The sequence below is a fragment of the Dromaius novaehollandiae genome, chromosome 14 (genome assembly GCF_036370855.1).
Source record: "Dromaius novaehollandiae isolate bDroNov1 chromosome 14, bDroNov1.hap1, whole genome shotgun sequence".
NCBI lineage: Eukaryota > Metazoa > Chordata > Aves > Casuariiformes > Dromaiidae > Dromaius > Dromaius novaehollandiae.
Genome location: NC_088111.1, coordinates 16,446,363 through 16,468,377, shown reverse-complemented (window position 1 = coordinate 16,468,377; position 22,015 = coordinate 16,446,363). Strand labels below are relative to the sequence as shown.

General features: G+C 40.8%; 1 protein-coding gene across 12 annotated transcripts in view; it reads left to right on the top strand.

Moving 5' to 3' along the window:
• The window catches only part of RBFOX1 (RNA binding fox-1 homolog 1), a 1,256,643-nt gene that overhangs the window by 426,665 nt on the left and 807,963 nt on the right, over nucleotides 1-22,015 (top strand). For all 12 annotated transcript variants that reach the window (XM_064520441.1, XM_064520435.1, XM_064520437.1 and 9 more), the window contains one exon: nucleotides 19,874-19,936. In XM_064520441.1, coding sequence (XP_064376511.1) covers nucleotides 19,874-19,936 — 63 coding nt within the window. The remainder of the gene's footprint in view (nucleotides 1-19,873; nucleotides 19,937-22,015) is intronic.

The window sequence follows — 22,015 nt, the reverse complement described above, 5'->3', positions numbered from 1 at the left end:
AGGAAATGTCTAATTATGCGCTTCATGGGAAGTACCTCAGCAGTCCCTTTGATTTGGTTATTCAGTAATGCAAACATTACTACTGCACATACTTTTAGCATTAAGCACATGAGTTAATTCTCAGAGGACCAGAGCTCCAAACTTGTTTATTTCCCTGCGAAACCTTTTCATACCTGCTAGGTTTACTATATTTTAACAATACAGTATTTCTGGACTGTAAAACTGAATTTTTCATTTTTATTCATTTGGAGAAGTTTGGAAATAAAACTGAATGCAAAGGTGATGCGAAAGAAGGCAGGCCAGCCTGTCTAAATTGAGGAATAATCCCAACCTGCAGTTTTACTACTGTTTTCATGTATATCTGTCTGGGTTAAGAATGAAACTTTGTAATAGAGGGTTGCTCTGAAGTTTCATTAACCAGTTTCTTAGTGTGAAATTAATTTGTTCAGGAAAGAATATAAATCATTTTAGGTGAAAGAAAATTCCATTGCTTTAGTTTGTGTGCAGTAGCTCAGCATCTGCCACCCCTTTCTCTTCAAATATGTTAAGTAAGGTATATTCCTACTGTGTAACCAAATGTTCGCTAGCATAATGCCCTGTCTCTTGTAATTATAAATGAGATTTAGAAATGTCTCCTACCTGGCCAGTTTTCTTTTCATGCCTGTTATTTTTATGGAGAGCAGAACATTTCAGAATAAGCTCCCGGAGGTGCCGTGGATCGAAACTTTCCCAGTGTCTGCCTGCTTCCAGCCCTCGCTCCTGCAGCTCCCTGCTCCGCTGGGACCACAGAGTGCCGAACAATTCTGATCAGTATTTTTCTTTCATATATCTTGCACAAATATTTTATAGCAAAATATGGATATAAGTAAATATAATTGAAAATTACCACTCTTATTTACAGATACGTAATATACACTGACAGGAACAGGAGTTTGTGTGTTATCTATCAGTGTTGAGTAATGGTTTTCTAGTTCTAAGTGACTTGTACAGTTTGCCTATTTAAATTATTTTTAATACGTTTTCATTCTTGATAATCTTCCAGGGAAAAGTATTTTGATACTGGTATTGAACAATGGTCTCAATTTTCAAACAGCAATCAGCTTTGGTTTATGTAAAAAGTCTTCAAGGATAGTAATACAGTGTGATGTATTAAGGCTTTTAAAAAAATCCTTTTTTTGGAAATAATCTACAAGAAATTTTATAAAAAATAATTCCAAAAATAATAGGAAAAGATAATAGTAGTTTTTCATTAGACAAGGTAGTAAATACAGACTTTTGGTTCCAAAAAGCAGCTGACAAATTGAAAAAAACCGAATGCTACCTTTTTAAACTTGAGCTAGGCTTTCTAGGTTTGAGGGTTTGCCTGGTTTAGACTGTTAATCCTTTTAGGACATTACAAGCTTGTTCTGCCCAATGAAGTTAACTTTGAAAATACTTCCTGAATACTTTTATATGGTGAAAGTATTCACTTAATGTATTTTTAGTGAGCTTGTGCTGATTTCAGTGGAGTTTAGCTGATTTTGTGTAAATCATAGCTCCTGTATCAGTATGGCACAAGAGTAGTTTCCAGAATAGGTGTGGGAATAGTTTCAGGTTTCAGCAATCCATTTTCAAGGCGTACATCTGTACTACCAGCTAATAGTGCTAATGTTTGCAGGTAGCCTTGCCAGCATGTGAGAAGCAGATGCCGCTTTAGTTAATGATCAAAAATTAATACCCTTCATGAATGAAAATTGCTTGCTTGATAGCAGTTTAAACAAGTTATATTTCTCTTGGCATAACTCAGAGTTTTCCGAAACTTGATTTAATTTTTCTTCCTGTGTTCCCGGCGCTTCTCACCTGAGGTACTGTCTTTTCGGGACACTAGACAAGTCCAAGTCTTTCAGAGTTACCCTGCAATCGGTAGAAATGAAGCGTATTTCAGGAATACAGGCGAAGGTGGTAATTCCTCGTGCTGTACCTTTCTAACCAAAGACGTGTATTCACTTGAAGCTGTAGCTTTTGTTTAATTCTTCAGCAGCAAAAGAATAAGGAAACTTTGAGATCAAGTTTTATTCAGTATGGTTTGTTTTCTTCAAAATTAGATCCCCATCTGCTAATCATCACTTACAGCTTTTTATCCCTTGGGCACAAACTCCTGGGTTAAAAATGAGGGTGTTTTGAGGTTGCTCTTTTCATATCATTTCCCGTGTCTTTTATGGACTCTGACAGCTGCCAGGAGAGCGGTACTGAGCAAGCGGTGCACGCATCGCATTCGAAGGGGGTTTTAATTCCAAGGAAGTACAACCAATACCTTTCCTCTGTACTAAAATGCTAGCTTGATTAAAAACAGTGATTCCTACCAAGGAACAGCTAATTACATTGATAGCCCATTAACCGAGTATGTAACCTGAGTAAAGTTGCAACAATAAATCAAATAAAGTAATTATATAAATTGAAGCATCTTTTTGAAAAGTGGGACAACAAGTTGTCGGAGAGTGTTATTTATTTCATACCAACTTAATACTGCAAGAGCAAACAGTAAGAGGGGTGAAGTACATCAAAATACTAATTATATGGATTCATCCTATGGCTTATACTTAATGTTCACTTACTGCCTCTCTTCAAGGGAATTGCTGAAATACATTAAAGTGTAACATCTTGAATTAATCAGAAGTATCTGAATTACGGCAGGTAGATCTACATGATACCCAAGGTATCATTTACAAGGTAATACAGGGTAAGAAGAAAAGGGATGAATATAAAAATTGCCAAGTTTTCTTTAGACTAATTGTTATCTGTTGGTAACCAGCATGTGATGCTTTCAAGAAGATTGCTTTGAGTAATAAGATATTTTGCTGTTTTTAATTTGACTTAGTAAAATTCCACTTAAGCAAGCAGTTATCATCTCATAATTCTTCTTACAATTTATAAGGATTGATCTCTTAAATTATTTGTTGTAATGCTTGTAAAAGATAAAGACATATTTGGTCATTTCATATCTATTTGAGACATATATTCCTGTATTCTTACTGTCATTTTAAAGTTGATGCATTTTCTGGATTTTATTTTTCTTCAAGGGTTTTAATAGTTAGAAATAAACCTGGGTTGTATTTCTTATAACAGGTGGCACAGGTACAGAATATTGGAGGATTTGAAGAAACGGGTCAGACTGGCTTTTATAGTGTACTATAAAATATACTGTTTCTTCTATGGAGCAACATTTGGGAAAACAAAGCCCTATTAATTCTTTTTCAAAGAGCAAAAGGGTTTTCAGAAATGTTTCAAAAACTGCAGCAACTTGTCATTGGCCATAGTTTTATAGACATAGTAAGGGGTTTCTATCAATACTTTGCAAAATTAAATGTATAAATATACACTTCTGAAGTTAAGTGTGCACCTTGTAGCTGGCAGAATTCAATCCTAAATATGAATGTTAAAATTTTTGCTCCCTATGTTTTGAGGAATACAGTCCAAATTCCATGAAAAGCCTTGACTTTTTTTCATTTAGCCTCAGATTTTTAAATCAAAGTTTTATTTTAAAAATAAATTCAATTATTTTATACTTCTTCACAAATTACAATATTGGGAAGCTTCAGTTTGTTATCTTTAGGAGTGTGTTATCAGGCTGTAGTGTGAATGGGACAGTTCATAATATTTGGAATTTTTTTCAGGAGAGAAACAGTTCATCTTTCAAGGTCATCCTTATCTCAAGGAGACTAGAAATTTATTTTCTTGTTTTATGAGAATGGAGTCAAATTCTGTGCAAATGCTCAATTCTATAGCTATGAAATATGTGTGTAAATGGAGGCCTTTTTTCTGGCAATTTTAGTAACACGCAGCATGAAATAATTCTTTACTGAAGTTTAATCATGTCCAAAGCACTGTGTTGTGGATTTTTTAATTTGGCAAAGAAAAATATCTGCGAGCAAGCACTTACTTCAAGGAGGGCACTAAACTGAGATAACAAGCTGCTGAAGGTGCTATTACTGAAATACCATACTGAATATTACTGAAATACCAATGTTAAATCTTCAGATGATCTTTTCCAGTTTATTTCAGTGTAGCAGAAAGTGGCAAATACTAGAAAGTAGTTCCCCTGGCTGCTAATTCTCGCAGTTATTCAGAATATTGAGAAGATAGTTATATGTACCTTCTGTATCTATATCGAAGTTGCTTATCCAGTTTTTAGGGTATCAGTATAAAATACGGGAGCTATAACCAGATTTTTTATCTACCTTCTTGATTGCATCCGGCAGGATTTGGATATTCAAGGGATTCTGTGACCCCTGGCTCGTGCTGTAATTTACTGCTTTTCTCAAGTGTAAATGTAAGCGTCACAGGTGCTTTTCACTTCTTGGTATGGTAATCTTTAAAGAGTTTTAAATTAGAGGTAATAATTTAACCCTTCTTGTCGGCAGGTAGCAGAGCACCCGTGGTGCCCCAGCGAGAGGGGAAGGTGGTCGGGAGGGTGCTGGGCGCCCGGCCCTGCCGCTCCCCGGCCAGGAGCGGGAGCCCGTTCGCGGCACCCTGGGGCTCGTTGCGCTTCAGGCCAGAAGCCCCGCAGAGCGCGTTTTCAGGGTAGCAGAAGTTACTTTTAAGAAGGTTGCATCTTCTTCAAGTTAATAATACTTCGGCGTGCATTAAAACAGCAATAATTTTGGCAATAGCGATTGTTCAGGTAATCTTGTTTTCAGTCGGGAGGGAGGGTGCTTCCAGAAAGCGTGCACTTCTGGAATTGGTTTTAACAAGTTTGTCCTCAATTTGAGGTCAAGTTACAGCAGTTTTATGTCTGCACTAACTAAAGAAAGGTATTGATCTGCTGTTTGGCAATGGAGATGATCTTCTTCTCGGGCTCAGTCAAATCTGTGATAAACAATTTCATTTATATGGGAGCAGGGAAGCTGTTGTTTCATTGTGAGCGAAATTCCTGAGAACCGTAGCTTTTTGTCAAGGAGCAGAATAGGAACAGGCACAAGTTTATGCTGTAATGATCGTTTTTTATTAGAGAGAGATGTTGAAATCCAAGCATACCTCCTTGCTGCCTCTCTATATTGAAAATAGTTACATTTTTATTGTAACTACATACTGTGTAAATGAAATTCTAGTTTGGCACCATCATTTGTGCCTTGTATCCAACCAAACCTGAACCATGCGGGCAGCCGGAGGAAGCCCGGGGCTTCCCACCGGAGCTGCTGCCCCGAAGGGAGCCCGCAGAGCCCGTGCTTTGCAGATCGCTTCTCACGGCGTAGGAGTCCGGTCATCTCTAACTTATTTTATATTATTGACAAATAAAAGGTGATGTCCTGTACTGATGGCTGACTCGGTGTATATGGAATGTAACTGAAACAAAGAGATGAGATTAAACATGTAAATTTGGACTCTTGATAGGCAGTTTTGCAGGAAATCTGGCAAATATACAGGGGGAATAATAAAGTATTCATCACCGGAGTTATCTGAGGTAGCAGCGTAAACAATCTTTCCACAAAGTGAGACCAGTCATTTTCAAAGGTAGTATGGGGAGCTGGAAAAGAAATGGAGCAATTTAAATATGAAAAGCAATGAAATGGAATAAATCAAACTATACCTGTAATAACAAGGTGATTTAGTGAGATGTAGTTAAGCTGGATGCAATATGATTTCAAAAGGAAAGGTTGCGTTTAGCAACAGAGTGTAGGTGTTCAAAGCTAAATACAAACAAGCAAAAGGCTCTAAATGGAGCTAATGTTTTGTACCAAAATTCTCAGTGTAAAAGCTAATAGGCATTTAATTATAATTTTCTTAATATTAAACAGCCTTGTAGATGCATGAACAAACATTCACGTGGCGGGGGGGGGGAGAGAGAGAGAAAACAAATTGCCAGGTCATAGTAATGCAAAAAAAACCCATGCAAAGTGAAAAAAACAAATGGTCCATGGCAATATACTGTCATTGTAAAATAAACAATGAGTGTTTTACTGTGGACTAAGCAATGTTGGGTAAAATAAAAGATGAATAAGGCTGAGAGATGAAAAACAAAAAAAAAATGCAGCTACTATCTGGGAGCTAGAAGCTTGTTCTATATGATGGGTAGAAAATAATAATAATCCAGAGTTTATCAAAGGATAATAGCAATTGGTGTTGTTGGGGTCCTAATGCGGGACTAGTTAGACCACTGACGTAGATGCAGTGTTTGTGTTGTATGTATCGAGGTTTTAGAGCCTTTTCAGTGACTTTGGCTTTCGCTGCTGTCGTGCTAGGTGCACGCTGTGTCTAAAATTTGGGCAAATTCTCTTTTGGTTTAAAGCAGTAGGTACCTGCCTCAGAGGATTTGGCCCTGTGAAAACAAAATGTGTGCATGGTTTCATGTATTCCTCTATCTCAGTAGCAAGGCAAAAACTGCATACACAGGTACCTAAATTGTAACTAAAGCATGCTATTTTTAAGGTATACTTCTTTATCAATACCTGAACATAGAATAAAACTTTATTTTCTCATTCCACTCTTCCCCTTTCTAAATGGGAAGTACTGATATTTAAAATAATCATGATCTCTTTTTAGATGTAAAAAGAACAAAAACGTATTCAAGATGAGCTCTGCGCTGAAGGTTTGTATGCTGGGCTTGTCAGCTTGTGAATCTGTCTTACTGCTGAGCTTTATCCTTGAGTGTCTAGCTTGCAGTTCAGCTTGAATATTAAGTGTCAGGCTGAAGTGCATCGGTGAGAGATTTTGCCGCAACCAGCAGGTTCCTATTGCAGCCTTTAGAGCCCGTGACCTCTCTCTTCACCGACAAGTGGTCCTGTTTCACAAGCGTCAGCTTACTGGTGTGAAGCTCCTGAGGCTGAGAGTGATGGTGAAGGTACCGTTGCTCACGGCTTGTGAATTTTTCCGTACGCAGAGAAAGGTTACGCGTGAAGCAAACCTTGTGTGGAGCTGGTTACTCAGAAATACAGAGAAAACCTTCTGGCACCTGCAGAAGCATATGCTTTTTGTCCGTGGATAGAGTACACCTAGAAAGAACTGTAGTTAAAGACGCTTTTTCTTTACAAACTGCAGATCTGGGCCAGCTGGTTCTGCAGAGATGGGGCCTGGGCTAGAGGAGCGTCTCTGGCTCCGTGCGTTGCGGTCCCGTGTGCCCCTGAAGCTCAGGTGCGGGGCTGCGGGCACGTGCAGCGTGCCCCCCACCCCCGGGCACAGCGGTGCTGCGCTGGCCTCGCCCCTGCCCGGGGGTCGGCCGCTGAGCTCCAGCGTGGGCTTTGCCTGGATTTTCTCCCTACTGTGACTTTACATTTTGCAATCACGATCAATTACACTTGGCTGGAAACGACCGAGGTCTATTACTTTGAGAAGAGACCCAAGGTCCTGCTGTCTGTCTGAAGTAACACAAACAGTGACTTACCCTCTCCTATCAGTCGGGGCCATTATGCCTAGCAGGAGTGAATCCACAAGCATAGGGGGTTTGTATTACTTTGCCGTTTGCTGCTTTTTTGTACTGAAATCTCTAAACAGTGCGAATACTTTTGATGAAACTGGTCAAGATAACTTACGCCCAAAGATACGTGGTAGCTTTTGCCTCTCCCACAGACATATGCTAGGAGGTGGTGTTTTTATTAGGCAGTGTCTTTTCCCAAGACTTCCTGAGCCTAAGAAACATTTATTTGTGGTTTTCTTGGTCTTGTTTCTTATATTAAAGTTCAGCAGTAGTGTATTGATGAGGGTGAACACTATATCCTTTACGCAGCCCCGTCCTTCCCGGCCGCAGCGTTTTCTCCCGCTTGCTCGCTCTCCCAGAGAGCTCCTGCCACCGAGGCTGGGCCCTGCCGGCGCGCGACATCCGCATCCTGGCCCTAAAGGAGTTCTGCTGTTTTTGTTTGTAACGTTTAAAGCTGCCTGTTAGAATTACGGACGTAAGAGGGGCAATCGGGATGTCAGTGCTATTGTAGGATTTTGTTACCTCAAAAGCAGCTCCGTACAGCAACAGGCCCACCGATGCTGGGAGCCTGATGTGCGCTGGCCGAAGCAGTGGCCTTTTCTACTGCACTGCATGATGTTACTTTTCCTTCGTTGTTTGTGATATTGTCCTGTACGGAACCAGCAATACTGACAAAAGGCAATTTGTGTTTCTCCATGAAAGATCTTTATTAGATCAGAGGTGAAAGTATAAGCACAGGTCACTGGCTGGAGCCTGTGGTAACGCTGGGAAGAAAGGAAAATGCAGTGTTAAGGAACCGGTTGTCAGTAAAGGCGCCTTTGGCTTGCAGGTGGGGCTTCCTCTGCACTTCGAAGGTGGTGCGTTAAAATGATTCATGAAAATGGCTTTTGTCGTCTGCTTTCTGCAAGTCTGGCTCTGGTGTGGAAGTTTTCGAGAACAGTCTTTGAATGGTCTCACGTAAACGCCATTTGCGGCTCGGGCAGCCCATGCTCGCGGGCGTGCGGGCGGCGGCGGCGCGGCTGCTCCGGGGCAGGGTGAGGCTCTTCATACAGTCAAACCACTTCCAACGTGTAGTCGTTTACGTCCCTGATTTAAGTCACCAGTTGCTTTATTCTAGTTATAGGCCAGTGATAAACTGTCTGAAGAGAAGCTATCCAAAATGATTTGGGGTCAGTGAGATGCACTTTAGATGCTCCTATCAGGGTGATGTAACGACAGCTTTACCTGGTATTTGCCATCTCTGCTGCCTCTGCACCGATCCAGCGCGATGCTCCCCGACAGCTTCAGGCCCCGGCTCCGGTGAGCTGACGCGGCCGCTCGCAGGCAGCGCTGCTGCGGGTTCCCTGCCGTGGAAACCATGCCCTTCCTCCAAGGAAGGCTCGTGCTGTTGGTGACACAGTGTGGCCCCTCATTCCTGCATCTTTGGTGGGAAACCCCCCAGAAACTTGCTCTGCACCACAGCCGCCCAAACAGCATTGGTGTCGGCCAGCAGCGGGCTGCGAGCGGCGGGCAGCGCCGTGCCCTGGCCACCGCACTGCTGCCTCCGGGGCTGGCGGCCGCCCGGGGCGCCTGGGCCCCGCTCTGCTGCCCGCTCCTGCTGCCTTTCCCTGCACCGGGCACGTGACTTCCGACAGTGTTTATTAGCATTTCCAGCTCCCAGGCAGGCTCAGACCTTTTCGTTAGAAAAGAAGAAAAGAAATTAGGCAAGTGTAGCCGTCTTTTCCCTGCGTGTGAAATTTCTTTCAAAACTGCGTTGCTGAGACAGCCGTGATTCATTTCTTGACCCGTGGTAGATGAAAGAACTATCGCTTTCAAAATGAGAAATGTAAAAATCCTATTCTGAATGTCTAACGTTACCGCTTTTTAGTCTTGATCAGTATCAGGGTATTCAATGCTAAAAGCTCACCGCTGAGATTGATAGAAGGACTTCTTCACAGTTATACTTAATAACAGTTAAGCCATTTTCATATTATTTGGTTATGTCTGTGTCTTCTTTCTAAGCCCTGAACACTTGAATTAGTGATGATAATCTTTTACTCTAGCAGGCATGTAAGCAAATTATCCATATAAGTGAGTAATCTCACCGATGTCCATGGACTGGATCTACCTGTTCAAGTGCTTTGGTAGAACAGCCCCCAAGGAGGAAGATTTTTTTTGGGGGGGGGGGCGGGGAAATAAAATCGGAGTTTCACAACTTTGTTATTTGTTAAGTAGTAGATATGATGCTTAGCCATAATAATAAAGAAACTTGGTGCCAGGGATTTTGCCACTCTTCTGCACTCACTTGTAAAATTAGCTGGGGAGCTGATTTTCCCAGCGGTGCAGACTCATATGTCGTTGGTGAGCTTTCTTACCATCGAAAGTTGAGAAAGACACTTCTTTAAAGGACCTTTGGAAAGCTCTTCAAGAATTTACACTAGTAAAAGAGTCAATATATAGCCTAAAGGTATTTATTTGGAACTGCTTTTGAAAGTATTTTGAAAGAAGTGAGTAAACCAATTTTTATTACTTTTTTTAGTGTGTAATTTTTTTAAATTAGTCTTGATTCACTTCCAAAGTTTAATTTTCTTTCCTCTTTTCTATCGAGGTAGTTTATTACCTCTGTGTGTTGCACACACACACAGAAACAGATAAACAAATCGCTATATCTTTTGGTGTAGCAGTGTTATGTTAGCAACAGTGCTTTTATAGGTAGTCACATAAATGTAATTCTCATCATCCGGTTTGTAATGCAGCCATCTCTCCCCGTTGGTTGCCCAAACCATGACTGGTATAAAAATGATTTGAAAAGATCTTTGAATGTCCTTGCCAGTGTTCTGGATCCTCCCTCTCCCTCTCCCTCTCCCTCTCCCTCTCCCTCTCCCTCTCCCTCTCCCTCTCCCTCTCCCTCTCCCTCTCCCTCTCCCTCTCCCTCTCCCTCTCCCTCTCCCTCTCCCTCTCCCTCTCCCTCTCCCTCTCCCTCTCCCTCTCCCTCTCCCTCTCTTTTTTTTTTTTTTTTAATATTTTGAGCTTTGAGTTCTACAGGTCTGATGCATGTAATAGTGTAAAACATTTAATGATATTCATCAGTTTGGTCAATGCTATTTCAGGTCGAAGATACACGTTTTACTACTGTTTGTAGTGGAATGAAATGAGAGGAAGAGGTGTCCCAAGAAAGCCATGAAAATAGATGGCATCGGGTCATCATAAAACCTGTGGTCATTATTGCAAAGATATATTTTGCCTGCACATGGTGGTGTCGGTGATTACAGTAGTACTACTCTAATATGAGTAGAGGTTTGGAAGTTTAGCAAAGTGCTGACAGTTTGATGACTGCTGTTGAAAGCTTGAAAGCACTGCAGACTTTCCTCCTGGCCTCTGAGCACGCACACGATCGCAGTAAGGGATGTAAGACATCGTTGGGTCTAGCACGGTGAAAATATAATTTGACTAGAGTTTCTTTCAGAACTCTCTGATTTGAAATAAAGAAGTAAAAACATAATTAAAAAAGCACTGATACGGGAATGAATTTCTGTCATATATAGGCACATGAAGGAGGGGAAGCACATGAAAAGGCCTTAACTTTTCAGATTAGAACCCCTTAAAATTTTATTTCTTTTTTGAAAATTGCGTTGTAATCTGTGTGGGAAAAGATGTTGTTGAGATGCAGAAGGGAATTGTTGTCCTATTTGTAGAAACGATGTGCTGAGACAATTTCTAATGACAGCTGTCTCCAAGGGATCTAATGCTAAGTAGTCTCATATATGGAGCTAACTGCAGCAAAGGCTGCTGATAGTCTTAGCATTTTTTTGAGATTACTTTGGTAAAAGGAGAGACCAGTTTGAATTCCCATTTCTCTCTCTCTTCCCCCAGCACCCAGCCCGACTGCCTTAGGCTGATGATGTAATTCAGTAGGCAAAGTAGAACAGAAGACGAGCCGTCACCACTTCGCATAAGTTCTGGGCAGTCTGTAGAAAGTATCAGTCATGTTCTTAGCATCACCACCACTGGGGCAATAAGATATTTTGATTATTAAATTAGGCTTTTTTGTAATTTTATGAAAGACTGAGGTTGTTGCAAAAGGACTGGTTAGTATGCTGTGGTTAAGGAGAAGAAGATTTATTTTTTTATTTCTCTATCAAGTAAGTATTGAATTATGAAACAGAAAAATAAAATATTCTTAGGAGTGTAATCATAGTGAAGTATATCACAGTGCTTTTTTTTCCCTCCGACTCTCTCCAGTTGATGTCTTCGTGTATCATGGGGACATTGATCTTGATAATGGAAATGGAATGCTACATATTTCTGAAAAATGGATCTGAAGTAAAACAGTCAGCTGTGAGGTTTTGATGCTGTTTGCTGTATCAGCCCTATCTTTATCCAGATTTCCTACCTTATTCTTGTGACTCCATTTATCCTTTCTCAGTATTTCTTTCAGTTTAATTATGTTATGCTTAATACGACAATTTTTATGCTGTGACACAGCAAATATTTAAACATCTGCATGGCATAACTCACAGGAATCATCATTTTGAACTTGGTGGCTTACCATATATAGAGAGAACTTACATATTCATTGAAAAGCTCTGGCAATTTCAGGCATCTAATTTCATTTCTCATCTCTGAAGGCTAGGGGGATGTATTGTGCAGGTGATGCTCTTATCTCAAATGAGATAGAGAAATTTAAAAAAAAGATATTTAGCGGGTGTCACGGAGACTGGTTGTGTCTTGCAGCTGGGAGAATACTGCTCTTCTGGACTCTGAGGAGGCATGAAGAGCTTTCTTAGAGGCTTGTACAATATTTTTTAATTACTTCTTTTATACAGCCATTGAATATTATAACTGGTCCCTGACACTCTTACGTCTGTAATACAAGGAAATTATGAATGTGGTGGTTGTTACCATCTCCACTGCCTTGATGAGAAACTGCACGTGGTTCAGTTAATGTGTTGAGGTTCTTGTCTGGTTTTGGTCTGCACTGACATCCTCTCGCACGACATACATACGAAGGGGCATAGCCGTAAGGAGTTACTTATGGCAAAGTTGTGTTACAGAAGGGTTTGCCAAAATTCCAGGATAGAGCTGGAGCCAGTTCTGTTTCCGCCTCTCAACTGCCTCACCTCGTTTACAGACACAAGCATGCAAAGTAGAGTATCAATCAGCAAATATAATGCAACCACTAAAATTTGGCCTTAACGTTTCAAATAAGTTCTTGTACCAGGAACCCAAGAACAGCCTTTCAGTTTGATCTTAGACAATTCCTACTTACATACACCAAATCCCAGCATTTGTTTTCCTATCATGAAGAAAACTTCCACGATTCCTGCATCCAAAAATGTACACACTATATCCACTGAAGTCCGAATGTGCTGGATGCCATTTCACTGTTAAGACAAACACTTACTTGTACGATTTTGACAAATCAAACGTTCGTGAGCCGGGGACAGGACCAGAGAGGGCTGGAGCCACGGCAACAATGTGCATCCCCAGGCCCACCCAGCAGAAAAGCTGCCTGCAGCGGGGCCAGGTCCGCCCTGGAGTGGGACCAGAGCCGGGGCTGCACATGGGCACCCCACGGCCCGCCCTGCCCCGGGGCTCCCGGCCCACGGGAACGGCTGTGCAGGCGCCGGGGGAGGCTGCTCAGGGCCGCGGAGGCCCACAGGGCCCTGATACTCAGGCCTGTTAAATTACAGTTTTCAACATTTCTGAGGAGAATTCAGTTATTTATCTGAATTACCTTCCTTATAATATGTCACACCGGGAAGAGATGAATCTTGTCACATAGCTGTCAAATTAAATTCACTATTTATGTGAGCCTTTAATAGATGTGTGTATAAGGACAGAACGAATAAGTTAAATGTTTCTGCCCTTGATGATCTGCTTTTCCCCACTGGCGTTTCAGCATCTGACAGAAATACTCTGTATAGGTCTGGTTTGGTTTTTCGATGAAAGATTATGTTCCATAAAATAGACACCTCCTGATTTTCCTCATTTTAATGCTTCTTCAGTGTATGTGCCTATATGTTTGTAGGACATTTTTATTTACTTTCTATTCTAATATGGAATGCTCATAGGATTTTCTCACTAACTCCTGAAGACAAATGGTAACTTCAGCTAGTCATTTGCCACTGAAGTCTGTTACTCTTCTTATATGTAAATATTTAGGTAGTTATAGTCAGTTTATTACTAAATATTTTTGTATTCTTCACAGAATTACAGAAGGGTTGGGATTGGAAGGACCTCTGGAGATTATCTGGTCCAACCTCCTGCTCGAGAAGACTCACCTGCAGCACTTTACCCAGGACCACGTCCAGTCAGGTTTTGAGTGTCTCCAAGGGAGACTCCACAACCTCTCAGGACAGTCTGTTCCCATGGCCTGTAGCAAAAGGCCAACAACAGTGTCACCCATGTTCACCCCTTCATCCATACCCACGAGCTCTCGGCCAGCCCATCGTCCTCGCCTAGGCAGAGCCCCATGCATTCCCGCTGCTGTCTCTCAGGAAAGGTGACTCCTGCTCCTCACCTTCCTGGCCTGTCCTTCCTAAAGAGCCTGGAGCCATCCGTTGCAGTCTTCCAGTCATGCGAGCTATCCTACCATGTCTCCGTAATCGCAACGTGAGATCATAGCCCTGCACCTGCACACAGATCTCAAATTCCTCCTGTTTATTCCCTGTGCTGCATGCATTTGCGTACAGGCACTTCAGAGAGGCATCCGAATGTGCTGATTTCCCAGAAGGGGTGCAAGCAGTTTCCCCACAGTCTTGTCTTGTAGGCACTTCCTTGCCTGCATGCAAATGCTTGAGGTGACAGCACTTGAGCCCTGCTTTGCTGACTGCATTGTCTGTGTAACTCTGCCCTTCCCCTGTCTTTCCTAGTTTAAACCTTTCCTTCCCAAGTTTGCCAGCTTGTTGGCAAAGATGCGTATGCCCCATCCAGTGATGTGGATCCTATCTCTCCCAAGCAGATACAGGGTCCCATGGTCATAGAAACCAAAATGCTGTTGTCAACACCAGCTGTGCAGTCAACTGTTAACTTGCAGAATCCATCTACTCCTTCTCCTGTCCATCCCCCTCACTGCCAGGATGAAGCAGACAACTGCCTGTGCCCCCAAACCCCTGACCACCATCCCCAGAGCCTGTAGTCACGAGTGGGGCTGCAAAGGGCATGCCAAAGGAAATGCAGGCTGCCCCAAGCTTGCTGCCAGGACAGCTTTTTCCTTGAGGGCAAGAATGGGGCTGGAGGGCTCAGGTTCAGGCTCTGCCTGAGATTAGGGTTAACGTTAGGAGAGAGACAGAAAGGCTAGAGCTCCACGTGGAGTCACAGAATGGTTGATATTGGGAGGGACCTCATGGTCTAACACCCCCGCTTAGGCAGGATCACCTAGAGCATGTTGCCCAGGATTACGTTCACACAGCTTTTGAATATCTCCAAGGAAGGAGACTCCACACCATCTGTGGGCAACCTGTTGCAGTGCTCAGTCACCCTCAGAGTAAAGGAGTTTCTCCTCATGTTCAGACAGAGTTTCCTGTGTTTCAGTTTGTGCCCACTGCCTCTCATCCCATTGCTGGGCACCTCTGAAAAAGAGTCTGGCCCTGTCCCTTCCCATCAGATATTTATGCATATTGATAAGATCCACTCTCAGTCTTCTCTTCTCCAGGCTGAACAGTCCCAGCTCCCTCAGCGTTTCCTCATAGGAGAGATGCTCCAGTCCCTTCATCATCTCAGTAGCCCTCTGCTGGACTTGCTCCAGTAGCTTCATGTCTCTCGTACTGGGGAGCCCAGTGCTGAACCCAGGACTCCAGGTGTGGCCTCAGCAGAGCTGAGTAGAGGGCCAGGATCACCTCCCGTGACCTGCTGGCAATGCTCTGCCTAATGCAGCCCAGGATGCTGCTGGCATATGTTTCATATAGAGAAAAAAGGAGTATGATTTTTTTTTTCATTGTGATAAGAAACCCTCTTCTGTCAAATATTCATTAGAATGATCACATTGCATAAAATGGCAATAATGAGTTGGTGCTCAGAACTTATGATTTAATTTAATGGCGAAAAAGTGCAGCTGGAAACGCTCAGTAAATGTTTTCATTCTACTTCTGCTAATGCTAATAAAATTCAGTAAGATTCTCTATCTATATGGAGTATGCTAGAATAAATATCAAATATAGTTTATCATATTCTGGTTACATTTCTTTTTTTCCTGCTTTCCTCTTTTTTTAACCTGATGTTCTAAGGATTTCCTTTTAGTGCCTACGAACATCTCCTTTTGACAGACAGTGCAAATTAAAAGATATGGCTAGGCAAAGGAAACTGGAACCCAAATATGCCCCCTGGGTTTTCATTTACAGTTAGAAGCTACAGACACAATTACTGCTGACAGAAATTCAGAAGCCAGTGGCAGAGTGCATGTGGCAGTAGACTCATGCCAGGCAGTAATTGGGAAGATTATTTTTAATCAGAGCATATCCTACAGCCCAAACATTAAAAATCTCTTGTAAGGCTGACAGGAAATTAAACTGAGACCAAACAAAAAAGCCTCGAAATAGAAGTAATATGGTTAGAAGTCTAATGATGGCAAAGCTCACTGCTTGCTGTGTTTGCCTGTTATCTAAAGAGAATGACTTTTAACTTAAAGCAACAGATATCATTGTTTAATTGCATTTTTCAACAGAATTAAAATTAAAAGTATCAGATTAGATCAATTTTTATGTAGGTTTTTGATCAAGGTACGAGCAGCAGGTGTAGGAGTCAGGCTTAGGAATTGTGTGTATCTATTAGTACTCACTTTTATTATTGCTCTGGGCTTTTTCTAATGCCTAAGGGAGCCACTTTTCTGGAAAAATAATGTAAAGTCTGGGATACTCGAGGAATGCCTGGGTGCTGCAACTGGTTATAAAGGCTGGATGGCCCAGAGCTGTCGCTCCTGGTGACCCTGCAGAATAACCTCTGCCTGGCTGGGCTGCCTAAGCCGGCCGCCCCGAGGGAGCGGAGACCGAGATATCCGCAGTGCCTGCCTGTGCCGCTTGCTAACAGCGGCGATTTTCATAAAGCCGGCCTTCCCATCCTGAAGTAAATCCTACAACATTTTCTTCTTTGCTAGCCTTTTCCATAAATACTGAGCAGGATCTCTCCTAGCTGACTCTCAAGTCTCCCTTCTCTTCTCGGTCACTCTGGTGGGTCAGGAAGGAAGGAAGGGGCTCAGAGTTGCCGAATGTTGGTTGCACCTTGAGCCGAAGAAGGGGATGCCGCTCCTGTGTGTGGGAATCGCGTGCAGATGCTACAAAACCAGATGCAGGCAAAATGTTTCTAATCATATATTTATTTCTGTGTGATAGGAATGCAAAGCAAGAGCCCACCTCTTGCTCCGCTCAGCTATATGACTTTTGTTGAAAAGAAAACTTAATATATAAAATACATATGTCTCCATGAGGCTTTTTTTTTTTTAAACAAGTCTTGATGTGATCTCATATCAGTATAAAGAATAATATAGTATAACATCGAAGTCTGTGAGAATCAAATAGGTTATACGGGGTCTTGTAAATACATTGTCAGAATGTAGAAATTGCTTTCACAAAATGTTTAGTTTTGGTCTTTTGTCTTCTGCTGAAAATTGCAGAATCGTACAGATATGACTAACAGGTCGTGTGTGTTGCTCAAATATTGTCCAAGTAGCTGGGCAGCAAATAAAGTATAGGTTGTAATGTATGCAGTTTCTGCAAAGTTATCTACATGAGATCTCAAAATATGGAAATGCACTGTATAAATAGCTAATTAATGCAACTTCATCAGTGTGTTTGCATAGTTTGCAAGAGCCTCCAGGTGCAGTGCACAAGGAGATACCCTTAACTAGATTGTATTATGTAGGTCAAGTCCACGGGTTCACTGCAGCTAGGATACAATTTGGGTATTTCTGTGGTTGGGGAGGAATCTTTACAAAACCCCTGTAAAGTCTGTAAATGTGCCCATCTTCCTCTGCAAGCACCATGGTAAGAAAGTTTCTTCTAAGCTGTTAGAGAATACAGGACTGTGGGTGGGGGTCTACTCTGATTTTTGTCAGGTGCTTTTAGACCATTTGTTTTTGAGAAATCCCCTTTTTTTCATGTCATATTCATGTCATATGCTATTTTAAATAATATCTATATTCTGCATAGCATAACCCTTTAACATTCCTATGTAGAAGAAATTAAAGGAGATGAGTTATATAGTGCTGTAAAATAAGGCAAAATGAATAATTACTCTGGTTAAATATTACAGCCAAGTTAATCACTTTGGAAGTAACTATTTTGACTATTTCTCATGCACTTGTTCCAATTTAATACAGCATTACTTGGTAAATTATATACAGCAGTATATTCTTCATTCTTCCTGGACTTACATACATTCCTGGAATTAATGTAGTTTGTGTTTCTGTGTATATTCTCAGTTTCCTCAGTCACTAGAGTTAATAAATGCAGGATAAATGAGGAATACCAGTAGTAGCAGTTTGGACTGTCAGGTTTCTAAAATGAATGATAGGTTATTTTATACTAAACAGAAAGTCAACTAGGACTGTGTGGTCAGATATGAGTTTTTCAGAAAAGGAAAATTAATGTACTATAGCCTAAATGGGTTAGCATTCTAATCGCTATAAAGTCTAAAAAAGTGTGAGCTTGCAATTGAAAAATTACAATGATTTAAAAGAATGAAAAACTGGGGCGCCTGATACGGAAATCCTGAGAGACTTAGTTTTCAATTATTCAGTTCAATTTTGTTGACTATGAATGAGTTTCACTATGGCATTGCAAGATGGCCCGAAATCACAATTTATTTTGAACATATATGCTAATTTCTTAAAAAAAAAAGAAAAAGAAACTCTTTAGAGATTATTAAGAAAGTCCTCATCTCGTTAATTTACCTTGCCTTGTACTCAGAGCTATCTTTGATCTCACACAAAGAAACAATACCTAGAAGGAAAAGGCTGCAGTAGTTTTAATGTATAGTTTATAAGCATATCTAGCCCTCTTATGCAAGCTGCCTTTTTATAGTATTTTTACATAAGTATGGTTCATTTTACTACTTAAAGAAGAAGCTTGTGTCTTCAGCTCAGGAATTGATGAATGGTTTTGTTTTGGCAGGAAGAGGTTCGGTTCCTCCCAGGAGCCCCAGCTGTGGGGCAGGAGCTGTCCAGAGGACGGTCCCTGCTCCACGGACGCCAACCCCCAGTATGGTTTCTCTGTCGATTCTCACTCTTCCAGATTGTGGAATACATATATATATATATATATATATATATATATATATATATATATATATATATACACACACACACACACACACACACACACACACACACACACACACACACACACACATATATATATTAACAATATGTCTGATAGTTGCAATATCACCTAATATGCTTATAGCACATCGCCCTTTCTGGTTGCTCTTGTTCTTCTTATTGTTATTTATCCTCAGTTGCATTAGGGACCCACACTACTGACTGTTGATTTACTGATTTTTTTTTTCTTTAAAATGAAATCATACGTAATATCTTTTATGAAAAACAATGCAATATGTGTACTGCTTGGAATTTTAATGGAGAGGATAAAACAAAATCAAATTTGTATACTGAATATTTTGGTGATACGTAGACTTATGTCCATGTTTTCTTTGAAGATTCAGAATATGTAGAAGACTTGTGTTTTCAAGAGTATTGATATCAGGGAGTGTATAGGAGTGCTTGCACATGGAAAGGAAAAATGTATGTAGGGAGAATATGTTACAAAAAACATGGCTGAGCTTACTATAACTGCTAAAATCAATGAATAATTCAGTAAAATATTAGATGCCACCAGCTGCCCATCAATAAAAAAAAGTGGCACGGAATAGAATGTTACCCTGCTTTAAGGTACAGCGATGTGCATGTATAATGTATTTTGGATGCCTGCTTCTGTTCGTGTATTTTATGATCATTTTTTTCCCACAAAATTGCTTGCAGTTTACAATTGAAAAACACACACAAAGTAAATCATGGTTGCGCGTTCATATTTAAACAAGAACATACATGGGGAAAATTTTGAATTATAACCAGGCAAAAATGGCATAGTAATTGCACATCTATTTTACTAGGTAAATTCATCATACAGATATAGGATTTCGGTATGAAAAAAAATTGCGAAGTGCCTGGCTAGCTTCCTCCTCTTTTTTATTGACAATATCTATTGAATAAATAATAAAATATTTGTTGGTGTTTATGAGTCAATAATCAGATTTTGCAGTTGTGCTTTTGGCTATGAGAAAACTGCCGTTATGACGCAGTAATGCATGTAATGCTGTTTCTCATTCTGTACGTAAAAATATGAGAGCTCAAATAATGCATTATCAATTTTATTTTTTATTGTAACAATTGAATCTTACAGCTCACTTTAAGCGTTGTTGATGGATGCAGGGCAAAAAAGAGAGTTAAGATACAGATGATTTCCTGGGAGTCTCTATTTTACAGTAAGGGTGTCTTTCTCTTTTTCCTAGGAAACTCCACAGAAGTCCCATGCAAGTGGTGCCTGTTGTTTTCCCGACCGGAGCCTGCTTTCTGTAAGTGCGCCGATTTGTTCGTTTGTTTTGTTTTTCTTGGAACTGGATCGAAAAGTGAGTTGTGTCCTCGTAAGGAATAAGGACTTCCCGAGGTGCCTCGCTAAGGCGGGCTGCCGAGTCGCGCCGGGCGCGAGTGCGAGGTCCGGTTCGCTCTCGGTCTTTGGTGAGCAGCAGCTCGCAGCGCCCTGCGCACTGAACCGCCTTCCCGGGTGCCGGCCGTGGGCTGCGGTGAAGGGCTTTTCCCTCTTACTTCCCTTCTACACGTTAGGGTTGTATCACTGTCAAATTTATTTTACCTGTGGCTGATTCCGTAAAGCAGAAAGAAATTACTTGGTGTATAGATTAGTTCAGACACATCTGCCCTTCAAACAGCCACGAGTAATTCTTTTTGCATTGTTGTTCAAATGCGCCTGTAATGCCAGCGTAGGGAATACAATGCATTATGCTCCAGATTTATAGGACGTGTGGAAAAACGTTGGTGTTGATTCATTTCTTTCTTTTTTCCCTCCTGAAAATAAATTAAAATAGATACAAAGAGGTCTTCCCTTCCAAACTATGTGTTGCCTTTTCATACTTGAAATTTATTTTTACTTCTGAAGTGTTTCATTTTAAGACATACTTATAAACCAATTATACTCTGTGAACCATATTGGTTAACCACTTTTTAATCAGAATATAATTTTATATCCTTCACTTATAATAATAAGTATGGAAGTATCAGAAAAAACAAGCTAAGTAAATGCTACTGAGTAGATGTGTATTTGGTACCTCTTCTCCTCAAACAATTTCTGATCTGCATAAAACAAAATGCACTGCTCTAACATCTTTGCGTTGGGTAATAAACATGAATTGTTCCATGGCACAGCAGAAGCAGCTCTATATGGGAGGCTGGAGTCAATTCTGTATTGAGCAGAAGGAATAAAAAGGATAGATTTATAGTTACTCTTTTATCTCTTCTGTGTGTAGTAAGTAGTGATGTTGCACATGTGTACTGAGAAGATAATAGACCAGGTTCACTTTTTTCGTTTAAATGCACTACTATTAGTTGAGTTTCTCCCCTTCCCCGCACAGTCTTGTGTGATTGAAGGAATTAGATACGCAGTCACTCTTAGAAATAATAAGTTTTATACTTAATTCTCCTACACCATGCACAAAATCTTAATGACTTTAAAGAAACATTGCATTATTTTGAGAAAGCTGCCTGACTTGCAGGACAAAAAAAAAAAAAAAAAAAAAAAAATTGTTCATCTCGAGGGCAAATTTAAATCAATTCTGTCATGCTAAATGTGCTTGTTGCTTTTAGCTTTTCCTCCATCATGAACGGTATTTCCTATCACAGAACAGCCTTACAGCTTGTAGCAGGATTGGACACAATCGACAGCTTATGTTAGAAAAATTCTGGTACAAAAATGTAAGAATGAGGTTGGGGTTTCTAACCTGTGGGAGACACTGGTCCCCGAGATAATTACTGGAACAGTGTTAGAAAGCTGACATTAATTTGTCTATGAATATAGTGCTCCAGTATCTATAAATGTAGCTGAAGGAAAAGATATTCATCTTCCTGCAGCACGCTAAAGCAAAGATTTGGGATACATGACAATAAAGAAAAAGGAAATACTCATTTGGAATTTGGGGAAGATTTAATGCTGCCAAATCTCTGTGTGCATAATTGGTTTTATTATTTTCCCTTGTGATCATAACCTAACCAGCACAATGAATATCAATCAACTTCGAGGGCTAAGAGGTCATCTTTTTTTCACCAAGCTGGGACTGAAGTCCAGGGTGTTGCCTGGTAACGGGCTATGCAGATGAGTTGGCTCTTAAGTACACCATATGGCTGGGCGTTGTGCCCTATTCACCCGTGACATGATGTACACATGTAGTACATTACTGATTATAAAATGGTTTGTACCATTCACTTGTTTAGAAGAAACACTAAAAAATAGCAGTGCAAGTCCAATGCAGACTTCTTAAGTTTATGGAATTCTCTATGTTGGTATTTCTGTCCTACGGATCGAAATAAAAGGTGCAGCAATCACAGGGAATTGTGTGTTGCATGCTTCAGAATAATTCAAGTAT